The sequence below is a fragment of the Triticum aestivum genome, chromosome 5A (assembly GCF_018294505.1).
Source record: "Triticum aestivum cultivar Chinese Spring chromosome 5A, IWGSC CS RefSeq v2.1, whole genome shotgun sequence".
Lineage (NCBI taxonomy): Eukaryota > Viridiplantae > Streptophyta > Magnoliopsida > Poales > Poaceae > Triticum > Triticum aestivum.
This window is the reverse complement of record NC_057806.1, coordinates 116,631,709-116,647,222: the sequence shown is the minus strand read 5'-3', so window position 1 is coordinate 116,647,222 and position 15,514 is coordinate 116,631,709. Positions and strand designations below refer to the sequence as shown.

Here is a 15,514-nt window from a genome sequence, read left to right as displayed (position 1 = left end):
TTCTCCTCGTCGTCCTCTGCCTCGACACCCTATTCCTTGTCCCTCCTCGTGGACTTTCCTTGCACCGTCGACACTAGCAACTGCTTCGCCACGCCGCTGACGGTATCGCCTGCCTGTGACTTCGTGCTGGTCACGTAGGACCGCGGCATCCTCGTCGCTCCTCCTGGACTTTCCTCGCGCTGTCGACGCTAGCAACTGCTTGACGGTGTGACTCCGTGCTGGTCACGTAGGACCGCAACATGCTCGTCCCTCCTCCTGGACTTTCCTCGCGCCGTCGATGCTAGCAACTGCTTCACCACGCCGCTGACATGATCGCTTGTCTGTGACTCCGTGCTGATCATGTAGGATGCGATGTGCGGCCACCGCAATGGTCGAGATACTCTAGTGTAACTCCGTGTCAAATGTATGGGTGTTAACTCTTAATCATGTTCAGTGTATGCAACCAAACACCGTTTAGTGCATCAGCCCAGCCAATGCAGGTCACCAATCTTGAGGCAAAAATTGTTTCCCTAGTGCACAAACCTACATTGCAGCTTAACAAACCATGTGCCATGTGCACAATATGATTTTTACCTTGCATCTGCTCAGCTTGGTTTTTACCCTGCATCTACTCAGCCAGGTACGTTAGTGTCAAAAACGCTATTATATGGTTAAAATAGTACTTCTTCTGTCCAGAAATCCTTGTCATAAAAATGGATATAAATGCATATCTAAAACTAAAATACATCTAAATACATTCATTTCTTAAACAAGTATTTTCGAATAAAAAGAGTATTCAATTAAACGTGCATCTAAATACATTCATTTTTGGACAAGTATTTTCGAACGGCGGGGTACTCAACTAAGCAAGCGGCGAAGAATGCCGTGGAAGGTAGCGGAATCTAATCCAAGATCCCACCAAATTGAAGAGGAACACATGGGATTCAATGCTCACCCAGAAGAAGAGAAACAGAGATGAGGTGACCACTAGTGCTCCCCCAATTTACTCACCCATTTGCTTGCTTCCTGCCACCTCAGATAAAGTACGAGTACCTAAATTAACGAAGGCAGTGCGTAGCAGTAGTAGTACCATCGATCGATCGGGTAGCGCCAGCTCATGGCAATGACATCCATTAAATTTCATCACATTAAAACCAGAAAAAGGCAAATTACATCGTTGTCGAACTGAACTCTCATCGATGGATCAGGTGATACATATGTGTGGATGGTTGATGACATGCTAATGCAATGCGTTATTCTGACACAAATTTATGACTGGGTAACCGATCATGACGTGCCGCCGTCGCCGTTCAGTTCTTGGCTGCTACCGCCTCCGCCTGCACCGGTGCCTCCGTGTTCATCTCCTTCATTTTCTGACCGATCTCGTCGACGGCGGCGGGGGCGGGGGCGACGGCGGCCCCCTTGGGCTTCTCTGCCTCCTCCTCCTTCTTCTTCTCGTCTTTCTGGTCGGCGCTCTCCTTCTCTGTCTTCTTCTTGAGACGTCCGGTGACGGGCACGGGCAGGGCGTCGGTGGCCTCGAATGCCTCCACGGGGAAGCTGCGGGAGAGGCCGCCGATGGCCTTGCAGTGGAGCTTGCCGGTGGGCGGGTCGTCGACGCAGATCTCGTGGAGGTTGACCCAGATGAGCATCTCCTTGGCCTTGACGCCGGAGATCTTCTTCAGGCGGCCCTTCTCGGCGATGGCGGAGACCTCGGTGGCGTAGGAGACATGGCGGCCGGCCTTGGCGAAGTAGTGGTCCACCCGCTTCTTCTGCTTGAGCCACACGAAGCCAGTCTCCTCCACGTACCCGCACTCGATGATGTCCTTGAGCGGCAGGAGGCCGCTGGGGAGCTCCGTCTCCGCCAGCATCAGCCGCGTCTTCTCCTGCCCCGCCGCGTCGCCGGTGTAGATCTCCGCCTTGGCGCGAACGTCGTCGGGGATGAGCATCGGCATCGTCGCCGGCCGGTCGGGTGGCTCAGCCGGAGCTTTGTAGGGTGGTTTCTGAGCTCGCTCGCTTGCACACGCACGAGCTTCGCTTGCTTGCTGCAGCTGGGAGCTAGTGGGTGCGGCTTGGATGGGTGGAGAAGAAGCGTGTGAGGTGCGTGCTTATATAGGAGATGGAAAGGTGAACAATGATACTGTATGACTGATACGTATGATATGAAATGGCAGTGTAGTTGGGAGTTGTTTATTTATTACAGTAGAGTACTGGAGTATTTATTTATTCGAAATGTTTTTCCTTATCACGCAGTGGAGGACATGCATGGGGGAAGTGTAAATGCTACTCACCTAGCAGAGCACTAGCTGGAGTGGCCATGCCATGCCCCATCCTTTTGCATCTGGATCCATTGATGCATTCAAGAGGGCAGGCATTCTTCACTCAATGGAGAAGCAAGTAGAGCATGAATTGTTAGTTCCTCATTTGTTTGATGTTCCCTGTTTTTAGGAAATATATGTTCTTGTTGGTTAGCTTGTTGCCGACTTAGCCGTGTACGCGTCAAACTCTTCTCTATCTTTTCTTAATCTTTTTTTGAGGGGAAAACTCTTCTCTTTCTGTAGCTTATACTAGAATGGAGGTTGTCTAAGAATGGTTGTTTTGCTTAGGGGGTCTATTAGGTCCCGCTATTTCAAAAGCATATTTCAAAGTTCTAATTTTTTAAAAAAGATTCTACTCGTACATATAGGTGAGATCTAAATATCTGTTAGTTTTATCGGTAATGCCTTCCGGATCCCAAGCTCCATCGAGCATAGATTTAAAAAAAATCAGAAATCATATTTCAAAGTGTTAAAAAAATCCGAAAACAAATATACCTAGGTATTTGTACTGCGTTCCTGCAAATTCTTAGATGTAGTAAATTTTGGTGCGAACAAAAAAAATCATGTGCTGCTCGCTAAAAAGTCAGTGATTTTTGTGTGTGTATCGCACGCCAAAGTATTTCACCATGAAAATTTTCAGGAATGTAGTTTAGACATCATATATTTTTGAATTTTACTTGTGTGTAGTTCATTAGGTATGTGTGTATGTTTTTACATAATTTCTTTTAACCTTAAAAACCTTATTTTTGAATTTTGCAAAACCGAGGGCAAGAAATCCACACTCAAGTCTTAGTTGCTAGATAATTTCATTTGTGGGCTTCGCACTCACAAAAAGAATGTTGAACCATAATAGTGAAAAATACATCTGTTATATATGCATGTATTTATCTTTTAAAATAGCACTGAAATAGACAGAATACTTCACGAAAACACACACCAAACCGTCAAGAGTGATATATATTTTGAAACTATAAAATGTGCTTCTATATTATTTGTTTTCCTAAAGGGGCCCAGCAGAATTGAGCTCATTTTGCAATATTCCATTTGTCTATCGCTAAGTTATATGAAACATCTGTATACCCAAGTTACCTTTTTACATGGCTTTACATTTGCATCTGATGTATTTTTCGGGGTTTTCTCCTACGCGTGAGCAATTATTGGTTGATATCTTGCATACAATTATTTGCTAACTTTATCCTACTTATCCATGCTTAGGGCTTGTTTGGGACTGGTCCGCTCAACCAAAATCAGTTTCACTCAGTCAAATCTACTTTGGAGCAGTTCCACGCAAGAGTTGCAGCTCCACCAAAGAGAAGTTTATCGTGTTTTGCTTCCAGCTAGCTCCATCTTTAAGAATGAGAAATTTGGTGAAAAAAATATATTTGATTGGATGACGTAGGAAGAAAAAAAGGGGTATCCACTTACTGGTGACAGTGGTGGTAATTTCTCCCCAACTCTAGATTCTAGAGTTTTTGGAGCACCCCCAAAAGAGCTTCACAAAAAACAGAGAGTTGTATCAGAGATTCTAGTTTTGCGGAGTGGCATATCATCGACCTACCCTGTTTAATTTGCATTTTTTAGAGCATAGCTGAATTTTAGGGAGCGGAGCAGTCCCAAATAGGCCCTTAGTGCTTCTTCAGACTATTAAGTGGACAGAAAAAACAAGAAAATAAGAAGCAACTATTTAAGTATAAAGATATGAAACTTTAACTATGTTTGAAAGAACATAAGAGATATTGAGTTTCTTTAACAAAACATTCTAAAACTGAGGTAATTTATATTCGTTAGGATTGAGTATCGGGGATATATTACAAGATCAAAAATTCAATTTTAAAATAAAAGGACACAATTTACCACAAACTTGAATAAAATTGTGACGCCAATGCAAAATTTGCATAGGCATAACACTAAACTTGCACTTTGTCGATACATGCAACAACAACAACTCCGAGATTCTATGAATTTGGATTGAAAACTAATAGGCGTTGCAAAAAAATGATTTCCTTTGGAGTAGAGCGGCTATACCTTGAAATTTTCTCTTAAGATCTTTTTCCAATGTTAATTGGTATTTGTGTTTTATTTCAAAATCATCTTCAAACTACTTTTCGTTGTTAGATGCGGCTAGACAACGCAAATAATCTTGCAAGCTAACACATCTACCAACAATATGGTATACATCAAAGCAGCATTACTACGCTCATAAAATAAACCATACTCCCTCTATAAACTAATATAAGAGCGTTTAGATTACTAAAGTAATGATTTAAACACTTTTATATTAGTTTACTAGTTTACGAAGGGAGTACATCGCATCAACAATACATTCTGGCGCAATATATCTCACACGAACACACGTACACATGCACGTGCCTGCACAGTAGCGGAGCTAGCGTAGAATGAGGCAAGGGGGAGAAAATAGGGCAAATACCAAATGGTTCCTGGGTACATATGTATCCTATATGGGGATTTATTTTTAATAGTTAAACAAAAAGTCAAAATAGTTAAGAAACTATTTTTAGAATAAAGTTGACTTACTTGCGCACTAGTATACACATTTTCAGAAAAAAGAAAACTACGTTGACTTCATAGTGAAAAAGACAAAATTTATTTGCTACTATAGGTCACTATTCATGCTATTTTGACCGGAAATTTGTCTTTTTTGAAAAGAAGTCAAGGAGGAATTTTATGTTTTTGTCACTTTTCTCACTAGTACAATGGAAGGTCAAGTTTTTATCAAAAATATTTTTAGAAAATTTTGACTTTTTGTTAAATTACTAAAAAAAATTTGCATATAGGGTACATATGTACCCAAGAACCAAAAGTTCCCCTCCGAGAAAATAGCATCTTTCAGGGGGAGCAAATGACTGCAATCTTCTTAATTTAAAGCCTTTAATATTTTTTCACTAAATATGCATGCATGTGGCTCCGCCATTGCCAGCATACATACCTTGGAAAATATCAGATGATATCATTACTCAAGTCCTCCCATGATACCAGTTTAAAATTTTCAATTTTAAATGTGTCAAAAAATTGCGAAATTTTGTATCAATGTTCATCACATATGTCTAACCCCCTAAAAATATTCAGATCAAAACCTGAAACACACAAAGAGAAAAAGAAAGAAATCCAACATGAATAGTGTCAACAAAGACAAAATGATGAATACTGTCAAAATGATAGTATTCACATATGGATTTCTTTTTTCTTTTCTCTTTGTGTGTTTAGGATTTTGATCTGAATTTTTTAGGGGGGTGTAGATACATTACATATGTGATTAACATTCATAATTTCTTTTTAATTTTTTGACACATCTAATATTGATTTTTTTTTAAACTGGCATCATGAGAGCACTTGAGTGATGGTATCTTCTGATATTTTCCCTACATACCTTCTCACAAAGTCTCTAATAAAGACTAAATCACTAATTGAGTCCAAGGGGAGATACAACGAGGTCAGTATCAATGTGTATGTCACCTCCCGCCTTGAGAATAATATTTATTTTATTTTAAGTAACACGGTACAAATGCAGAGGATCACACACATGGCCATACACTCACAAATAATCGACTGTAGGTGACACTAGAAAAATAATCTGCACGATGAAACACAAATGACATCAAATCGCATGACACAAGTTACAGCTTGTGTGCACATAAAGTAAAAAAAGTACAGCTTGTGTGTATTGAATGTTATTCTGTTTTTCTTTTCTTTTCTACTCCCTCCGTTTCTAAATACTTGTCTTTCTAGGCATTTCAACAAGTGACTACATACGGAGCAAAATGAGTGAATCTACACTCTAAAATATGTCTACATACATCCGTATGTAGTGGTCATTTGAAATGTCTAGAAAGACAAATATTTAGAACGGAGGGAGTACGAGATTGCGCCGCACTCCAACGGTCCAGTCTCTCTATTCCTTGTCGTGCATCTGGCCGTGCCATGGTTTTGCACGGAATTGAATTGATGTGAAGGAATTTTTTTAGGGTAATTGATGTGAAGGATTAGTTAGTTGGGCAGCTGCTGCATCGTATTGTCCCATCCATCGCGCACACGATGTGTCGTGGTTTTTGTAGTACTAGTACGATCTAGCATAATAATCCACCGCACTGATTTGAGATCGCACGGTCCGGGACAGCGCTGGCCAGTGCTATGGCCCCCAGCGCCATAAATTGGGCGCAAGTTAAGAGCATTACTAGTAGAACCTTTAAACCCTCACTAGCTTTTTAAGGGTCCAAAAATGATATTTTTGTGCATTTTTACGGGTTGAAAAACAGGGGCAAAGATTAGAACCCTCAAACCCAACCCTTATAACGGAATATTCCCCATGAACGACGTTGTCGTTGCGCGCGGGAGGTCGACGAGGCGGCCGCCGGCGACGGGGCGACTAGCAGCGGCGGTCGCGGGCGTGGGCGCGGGAGTTGGGAGAATTTTTCCCTTCCGCACGAGGATAACCGCCAAATGAGGGTTGGGGTAGGTTTTACTCCCCAACCCTTAATTTTGAGGATTGGGAGAGGGTTTGAGGGTTGGACCTTTAAAAAAATTTGAGGGTTTGAGGGTTAAGGGGTTCTAGTCTACGGCTTTTTTTCGATGAAAACTGTAAAAAAAGCAGTTATTTTTAGGGGTCTGAGGGTTTGAGGGCTCTACTAGTAATCTCTAAGGGCATCCGGCAACCCGCAAAAAATGCCCCCTCCTGAACAAGAGATTAATCCACAGATACGAATATGGGAGACAGCCATCTAATGCTAGGCGCATACATTTTCATAACAATTCAAACCAACTGGATAAAATTCGTGCAAACAAGGCCGGATTTCATGCAAACTCGACTGGATTTCATACAAAATGACGGATTTCATACAAACCAGACGCAAACGGTTACAATTTAAAATATTTTAATTAAAAAGTTAAAAATATATGCACATAAGGTCGCATGGCGCTCCACTCTCACGACACGGATACACGACACTGTTATATGGCCGGTCGCAGCGAATCCCTTCATCACTGGACTGCCGGGAGTTCCGGAGGCATATTCTTCACCCGTATCTTCCCTATGTCTGGCTGCGCCGCTCATCAGAGTGTGGCGAAGAGGGTGCTTCAGCCGGAGGGGGGAAGGGTGCATCCATGGACGCCCAGGCCAAGGTGGTCTAAGATAAAGAAGAAATCGGGCACGTCACCGGTTGTACAAGCCGGCGACGCGCTGACGGTGGCTTCCTGGGATCCAAGCGGTGACAGCCTTCCCTGTTCTACTTTCCCTCGAAGTTGCCAGCGGATGCGCTGGCTGCGGACTCGTCGATCTCCTTCATGCACATGCCTTCTTTCTTTGTCTGCATGGTGTGGCTACGCGCGCGTCGATGGCGGATGGCACAGTCATAGGCACTGGAGGATATGACGCGGCCCGTCCATGCCCGTGCCGCCGTGCTCCTCTTCGTGCCAGCCTGGAGCAACTTGCCAATCCTCCGCGAGTTGGCTTGGAGCGGCGAGTTGCTGAACCACGTGCCGGATTGGGGCGGCAACTTGCTCTGTCAACCTAGGGGAGGAAGGTGGAGCAGCAAGCTGCCTCGCTCATATCCCCGGGCTCGGCGAGCCATCATGCCGACTTTTATGCCGGAGAACTGCTCTTCCTGTCCGTCGGATGCCATCAAAATGGTGGAGAAGATGGTGAAGGAGGAGATGGAGGGAGCGGCAGAGGGGTGTGATTCTTGCCCGACGCCTGCCATCGTTTAAATAGAGGGCAGAGGGGAGGAGCTCGACCGGCATTGCATTTAATGACAGCCCACTCCTGAATGGACGTGTGGCCGGAATAGGTTTCTCGGCTTCCATGCGGGGTTAATGAAGGTGTATGAATGCGGCAAGAAGACGTATGCAGCCGGGGGTGCAGCAGGCGGTGCCCTCGGCTGGCGCACCGCTTCAATGGCGGGGTCAGTGAGAGGTCGCGTTTGTCCTACACAGTCTTCAATGTGGAGGGCGCGCTTTACAATGGCATGAATGCAGGCAGCTGTCACCTGGCGGGAGTGCGTGGTACGGAGGGTTTTTGATGGGTCAGGGCGATCAGAAGCGGGCTTGGGAGCGGTCTGGACTCCCGCAAACCTTCCCATTTTTGTCTCCGGCCTGCGTGAGAAATCACGTCTGGACTGCTCCGTGAACTGATACATGTCGACGTTGGATGGCTACTGCGGTTCAGATAGGCCGGTCAGGACGGTTGCGGAAGGTTTATAGGTCCGTCTTGAAGATGCCCTAATAAAGACCTTCAAATCCTAATTGGAGCAGTAGCCACCGCCCAATCACCACCGGCCATCGGTGAGAGCATCACCGGAGGTACAGTGAGTCGCGATCTCACGGACACACTGTTTTTGTAAGAGCATTTAGACACAGAAAATCCAACCCTCTAAATATTCCCGGACATGTCTGGACGTGTTAATGACCGATTACTCCTCAAATGTCCGCATCCATAGCAGTGTACCTTATATCCGGCACAATGTGAGAGGAACTACATTGGTCGTCATACGAAACATAGCAACAAAAGAGGCATAGATTCACAGTTCATCGTACCAAAAGAGGCAGTTAATTGCTGGCAAAATGGCATAGATTCAAATTAAAACAACTAAATACTAAAATAGAATAGTGACGAACACGGGCGTTCGAAATCACCATTTCCTTGTCGGTCCTTTGCTCTTGCGGTCAACGGAGCAGTTGTAGCTCTCCGTGTAGACATCAATGGCGGGAGCGGGGTCGTCAAAGTCATCGAACGAGGAGGAGATGATGTTGGCCATCTGACGGACTACACGTGCTCCTAATGCTTTGCTAGTTAGGCGGCTTTCGCTTCGACCGTCGCATTCTCCACCGCTTCACACTCTGATTGCTCGATGCCGAGCCAGAGCACCTTCACGTTCTTGCGGCGGAGCCACTGAGCAGTCGTCTACACTGTGGTGAGTGAGCGATGGAGGGCCGCAAGCTACTCCTCCTCATCGACCATCGGTTATACGCAGGACTAACGCGTGGAAGCTTCCTGCTCCGCCCCATCCTCTCCCTCGCCACCTATTTCTTGCGACGCACACCTTCGATTTGGCCATCCGTAGCTGCGCCACCGAGCGACAGAGGACGGAGCGTAGTTCGAGCTACCACCCTTGTCCACCCGTAACTGTTGCCGCATGATGCGAATGGTGAGCCCCTCAACATCGTCCGCCTTCGCCTCGCGGACCAGGGCGTCCAAATTGATGGGGTCATCCTTGTAATCGGATCCCTGCCGAAGGCGTTGTTGGTGCTCGACATTGCGAGAGGAGGTCACAGAGAAGGAAGGGGAATCGATGGGAAGCGGAGAGGAGAGTGAGAGAGTAAGGTACGGTATAGTCCGGGTGAGGACTTTTTAGGGGACGGGGTGGGGTCGATGCAGGACAATGTGGGCCGATCTGATGTGGCGGATGTGTCGTCCCTCCTCATATCTGCTCTAGATATGTGTTGGATATGGAGATGCCGATTAGCTCGGATGTATAGGGGCCATTTGAGGAGGCCGTATGGATCAAAAAAACTGACTGGTCACTGACTGTGCCGTCCGCTCGGTCAAAATACGGAGTCTGGTTGTACATGCTCTAAGGAAAAATCAAATGCGGTTCACCAAAGTGCTATCAAATGTTCGGATCGCGGCACTTTTAGTCATCTAACACCATTGTGACACCCCCGATTCGACCGTACACTAATCCTACATGCAAATGTGTACGATCAAGATCAGAGACTCACGGGAAGATATCACAACACAAATCTAGACACAAATAAAATAATGCAAGCTTCATATTACAAGCCAGGGGCCTCGAGGGCTCGAATACAAGCTCAATACACAAGAGTCGGCGGAAGCAACAATATCTGAGTACAGACATAAGTTAAACAAGGATTCCTTAAGAAGGCTAGCACAAAAGAAGCAACAATCGAAGAGGCAAGGCCTCCTGTCTGGGACCCCCTAACTACTCCTGGTCGTCGGCGGTCTCCACGTAGAAGTAGGCATCCTCCGGATAGTAGTAGTAGTAGTCATCTAGGGTGGCATATAGCTCCTGGGATCCACCATCTAGTTGCAACAACCGGAAAGAAGAAAGAAGGGGGAAAGGTGTAGCAAAACAACCGTGAGTACTCATCCAAAGTACTCGCAAGCATCAGATCTATACTAAGTATGCATTGGTATCAAATGGAAGGGTTGTATTTGTGGACTGAACTGCAGAATGCCAGAATAGAGGGGAAGGCCTAGCTTATCGAAGACTAGCATCTTCAAGCAGCTCCAAGCATCTTGCAGCATGTAGAAGAGTAAAGAATAGCAGTTTATATTTAACAAACATGTTGTAGTATTAACGCCAAGAGATCCTTCCTCGACTCCCTGCGAGAAAACAATCTCGGAGCCACATATCCATCTCATGTCTCAAGTATCCATTTCTAGTTGTAAAAGATCAGGATACAAGTCTGAACGTCCATTACCGTGAACATGGTATTCGAATATATAACTTCCCTTCAGGGGTGCACCACGTTACCCAACACGTTCGATCACTCTGGCTGGACACACTTTCCTGGGTCATGCCCGGCCTCGGAAGATCAACACGCCGCGGCCCTATCTAGGCTCAACAGAGAGGTCCCCACCGGTCTACATACTAAGTGCCCCGGGGTCTTGGGCCCATCGCCCGTTGCACTCCGGGTCATTGCGCGCAGGGTGGATACCAGCACTGCCTCGGATGGTCAGCACGATCCAACCGTGTCGCCATGCTGAACTGGACGTCTGACAAAGCTTCGGCTGATACTATGATGTCAAGGCCCATAACTATTCTCGCGTGGTGGTTAGTGCGTAAAGGCCAAAAGCCAACTCAGAACAAATACCCAAGCCTGTTAGTGCATTGGGGGCTCGCAGAGACGAGCAGAGACTCACGATAATGTGACCCCGTCGCCCTGCTCGTGGACTTATGGCAAGGGCCCAGAATGCCCGGTCGTGCCTCGTAGAAAACTCGCGGGTGCTCTACAGGACCGCCCGACTTTCACATCAACTCGCGGGTACCCCTCAGGGCCGACCCGACTTCAACAATGGTCTCAAGTAAAGTCTGGGTAACCGTGTGTCCAAACATCAAGGGGAAAACCTGAGGAATCACCCTCGGTGGATTCCACTCGATGTAATCATCAAGGTGAATGTAAGAGGAACCACCATCGAGGTTCACACTTGAGGGGTTGCACGACAGAGTCGTATCGGGAGTGGTCAAGGAGGAATCACCCTCGATGACCACGGCCAAATAGCTACACTACAGAATTATCATCAGGAGTGTGTTATGAGGTATCGCCCTCGGCACTTGATAGTAGCTCTGCAGAGTCGAGCAACAAAAGGGGCGTGATGTGATGTGAGGTGTCTGGTCTGGTCGACGATCACGTTGATCAAGTCATCGATGATGAAGCAGGGGCAACAAGGACAAGGTGGGGTCACTGATGGATCACTAACCAACCTATTCTAAGTAGTTTAGGATAAGTAAGTAAGGTACAATGAGTAGGTTACAAAAGCAGGCTATGCATCAGAATAGGAGCAATCAATTACAGTAGCAAAATCTAATGCAAGCATGAGAGAATGGAATGGGTGATGATCAAAGGGGGGCTTGCCTAGAAGCTCCGCTGAAAGGGAAGAAGGGTTGTCGATGATGTAGTCAATCACAGCGGCATCAATAGCGATCTCTGGTCTACCAGAGAGAAGAGGGAGAAGAAACAATAAATACAGAGCAACAAGTGCAATACTATGCATGATAACACAATAAGCAGCGCTACGGGTGAACTAACGCAAGGCTACGCGTTACCGGGGAAGGGGGAAAACATCCGGGAAAGTTTACTCGAAGTTTGACATTTTCAAACAGACGAACCAGAGGGGGAAGGTTGCATGTTCATTATGCTAGCGACGTGTGACGGACGAAGGGAGGGCGTATCCGGATTCGTCTCGTCGTTCTGAGAAACTTTCATGTACAAAGTATTTTCATCTCACTTATTGTTTATTTTATATTATTTTTCAAAGTTTTAAACAATATTCTGAAATCAATATTAAATCTAAAATGGAGTTATTGCATCAGCACGTCAGGAGGGTCAACAGTCAACTCTGACCAGGTTGACTGGTCAAAGGGGCAATGGGGCCCGATCGTCATTGTTTGCTTCATTAATTAACAGTTAATTAGCTAACTAATCAGACTAATTAGGTTAGGTTAATTAACATGATTAATTAAATTAATTAATTAATTAAGTAATTGCTATTATTATTTTTAATTCTTTATTTTACATAGGGGGCCCACGGGTAGTGGCTTAGGGGGGCATCCGGGGCGGGCGTGACTAACGGGCGCAAGGGAGTGGGTGCCCATGCACAATTAGGCGCGGCCCATCGGGCGTCAGCCGCGGCAGGGCGCCGGCGAGTGCAGCAGCAGCATCGGGGTGGGGGCGAGCCACAGTGGGGCTCGGGGCCGCACGACGAGGTGGCCGGGTGGCTAGGCATGCCGCGGGGTAGGGGGGCGGAGCCGGCGAGGGCGGAAGCACGGAGCGGCCGACATGTCACGGCGAAGGCGCGGAGCAGGGGAGGCCACGCGAGGTGGAAGGCAGGTGCGGAGGAGGCGAGTGGCGACGCGCCTGGAATCGTGCGGGGCGGCGTTGGCGAGCGGTAGGGTCAGAGGTTGCGGCGCGGGGCACGCGGGCCAGAGGCGCAGACGGGCACAGAGGGCACGACGACAACGGGGGTCGGGGTCAGAGGGGGAGAGGCCGGGCCTCACCGGCGTTGGAGGGTAGAGGGGGGCGTCGAGGCTTGATACATCTCCAACGTATCTATAATTTTTAATTGTTCCATGTTATTATATTATCAATCTTGGATGTTTTATAATCATTTTATAGTCATTTTTATATTATTTTTTGGTACTAATCTATTGACATAGTGCCAAGTGCCAATTGTTGTTTTGTGCATGTTTTTACATCACAGGAAATCAATATCAAACGAAGTCCAAACACAACAAAACTTTACGGAGATTTTTTTGGACCAGAAGGAACATAATGGGCTCTGGCTATGCCTGGGGGGTGCTCCGAGGAGAGCACAACTCATCAGGGCGCGCCAGGAGGCCCAGGTGCGCCCTGGTGGGTTGTGCCCACCTCAGGTGCCCCTCGGACCGCCCCTTTGCTCTATAAATACGCCAATATTCCCAAAACTCTAGGGGAGTCGACGAAATATTGATCCAGCCACCGCAGAGTCCACAACCACCAGATCTAATCTAGACACCATCTCGGATGGGGTTCTCCACCTCCATTGGTGCCTCTCCGATGATGGGTGAGTAGTTCTTTGTAGACCTTCGGGTCTGTAGTTAGTAGCTAGATGGCTTTCTCTCTCTCTCTCTCCCTCTCCCTCTCTCTCTCTCGATTCTCAATACAATGGTCTCTTGTAGATCCATATGATGTAACTCTTTTGCGGTGTGTTTGTTGGGATCGATGAACTTTGAGTTTATCATCAGATTTATCTTTTTATATCCATGAAATCATTTGAGTTTCTTTGATCTCTTTTATGCATGATTGCTTATAGCCTCGTATTTCTTCTCCGATATTTGGGTTTTGTTTGGCCAACTTGATCTATTTATCTTGCAATGGGAAGAGGTGCTTTGTCGTGGGTTCGATCTTACGGTGCTTGATCCCAGTGATAGAAGGGGAACCGGCACGTATGTATCGTTGCTACTAAGGATAAAACGATGGGGTCTATCTCTACATAGATAGATCTTGTCTACATCATGTCATCATTCTTATTGCATTACTCCGTTTCTCCATGAACTTAATACACTAGATGCATGCTGGATAGCGGTCGATGTGTGGAGTAATAGTAGTAGATGCAGGCAGGAGACGATCTACTAATCTTGGACGTAATACCTATATAATGATCATTGCCCGGATATCCTCATGAGTATTTGAAATTCTATCAGTTGCCCAACAGTAATTTGTTCACCCACCATTTGCTATTTTTTTCGAGAGAAGTCACTAGTGAAACCTACGGCCCCCGGGTCTCTTTCTCATATATTTGCCTTTGCGATCTACTTTTCTTTGCTTTTATTTTCAGATCTATTAAACCAAAAATACAAAATATCTTGCTGCAATTTATCCTTATTTATTTTATTTGGCGTCCGACCTATCAATCTACTACAATTTCATCTCATGTCCATTTGCCTATCTTGAGACGCCGTACCCGGAAGGGGTTGACAACCCCTTTAACACGTCGGGTTGCGAGGATTTGTTATCTGTGTGCCGCGGCTGTTTACGTTGTGTTACTGGTTCGATAACCTTGGTTTCATATCTGAGGGAAATACCTACCGCCGCTGTGCTTCATCATCCCTTCCTCTTTGGGGAAATACCGACGTACCTTCAAGCGACATCAAAAGGAATTTTTGGCGCCGTTGCTAGGGAGGATCAAGTCAAGATAGTTTCCCGTCAACGCACCAATTTCTGGTGCTGTTGCCAGGGAGGATCTTCAACATATACCAGGTTCCTAATCACAAATCTCATCTCCTAGCAATTTACATTATTTGCCATTTACCTCTCGTTTTCCTCTCCCCCACCTCACAAAAATTTGTCGTTTTATTCGCCCCTCTTTTTCCGTTCGCCGTTTTCTTGCCAGATCTGTTTTTGTGTGCAATTTTATTTGCAGTTATTATCGTCATGGATAGTCCTTCCCCTATTGCATGCACACCCGAGAACGAAGTTCTCAACTTTAAACAGAGGGGAGGAGAAAATTGAAAATATGCTTGGTATAGAGTTTGCAATGCCCATAATGTTGGGGAACACAATATTTCAAAAAAAATTCTACGGTCACGCAAGATCTATCTGGGAGATGCATAGCAAAGAGAGGGGAGAGTGTGTCTACGTACCCTCGTAGACCGAAAGAGGAAGCGTTTAGTAACGCGGTTGATGTAGTCAAACATCTTCGCGATCCAACCGATCCAAGTACCGAACGTACGGCACCTCCGTGATCAGCACACGTTCAGCTCGGTGACCTTCCTCGAGCACTTGATCCACTTGAGGCCGATGGAGAGTTCTGTCAGCACGACGGCGTGGTGACGGTGATGATGAAGTTTACCGGCGCAGGGCTTCGCCTAAGCACTACGGCGATATGACCGAGGTGTGTAACTGTGGAGGGGGGCACCACCTACGGCTAAGAGAAACTTTGGTGTCCTTTGGGGTGCCCCCCTCCCACGTATATAAAGGGGGGAGGA

General features: G+C 46.3%; 1 protein-coding gene across 1 annotated transcript; it reads right to left on the bottom strand.

Moving 5' to 3' along the window:
- Positions 1-1,108: 1,108 nt before the first annotated feature.
- Positions 1,109-2,073, bottom strand: LOC123102556 (uncharacterized). The gene has a single exon (XM_044523953.1). It carries the CDS (start codon positions 1,929-1,931, stop codon positions 1,290-1,292), a length of 642 nt encoding a protein of 213 aa, XP_044379888.1. The 5' UTR covers positions 1,932-2,073; the 3' UTR covers positions 1,109-1,289.
- Between the last annotated feature and the right edge of the window lie 13,441 nt (positions 2,074-15,514).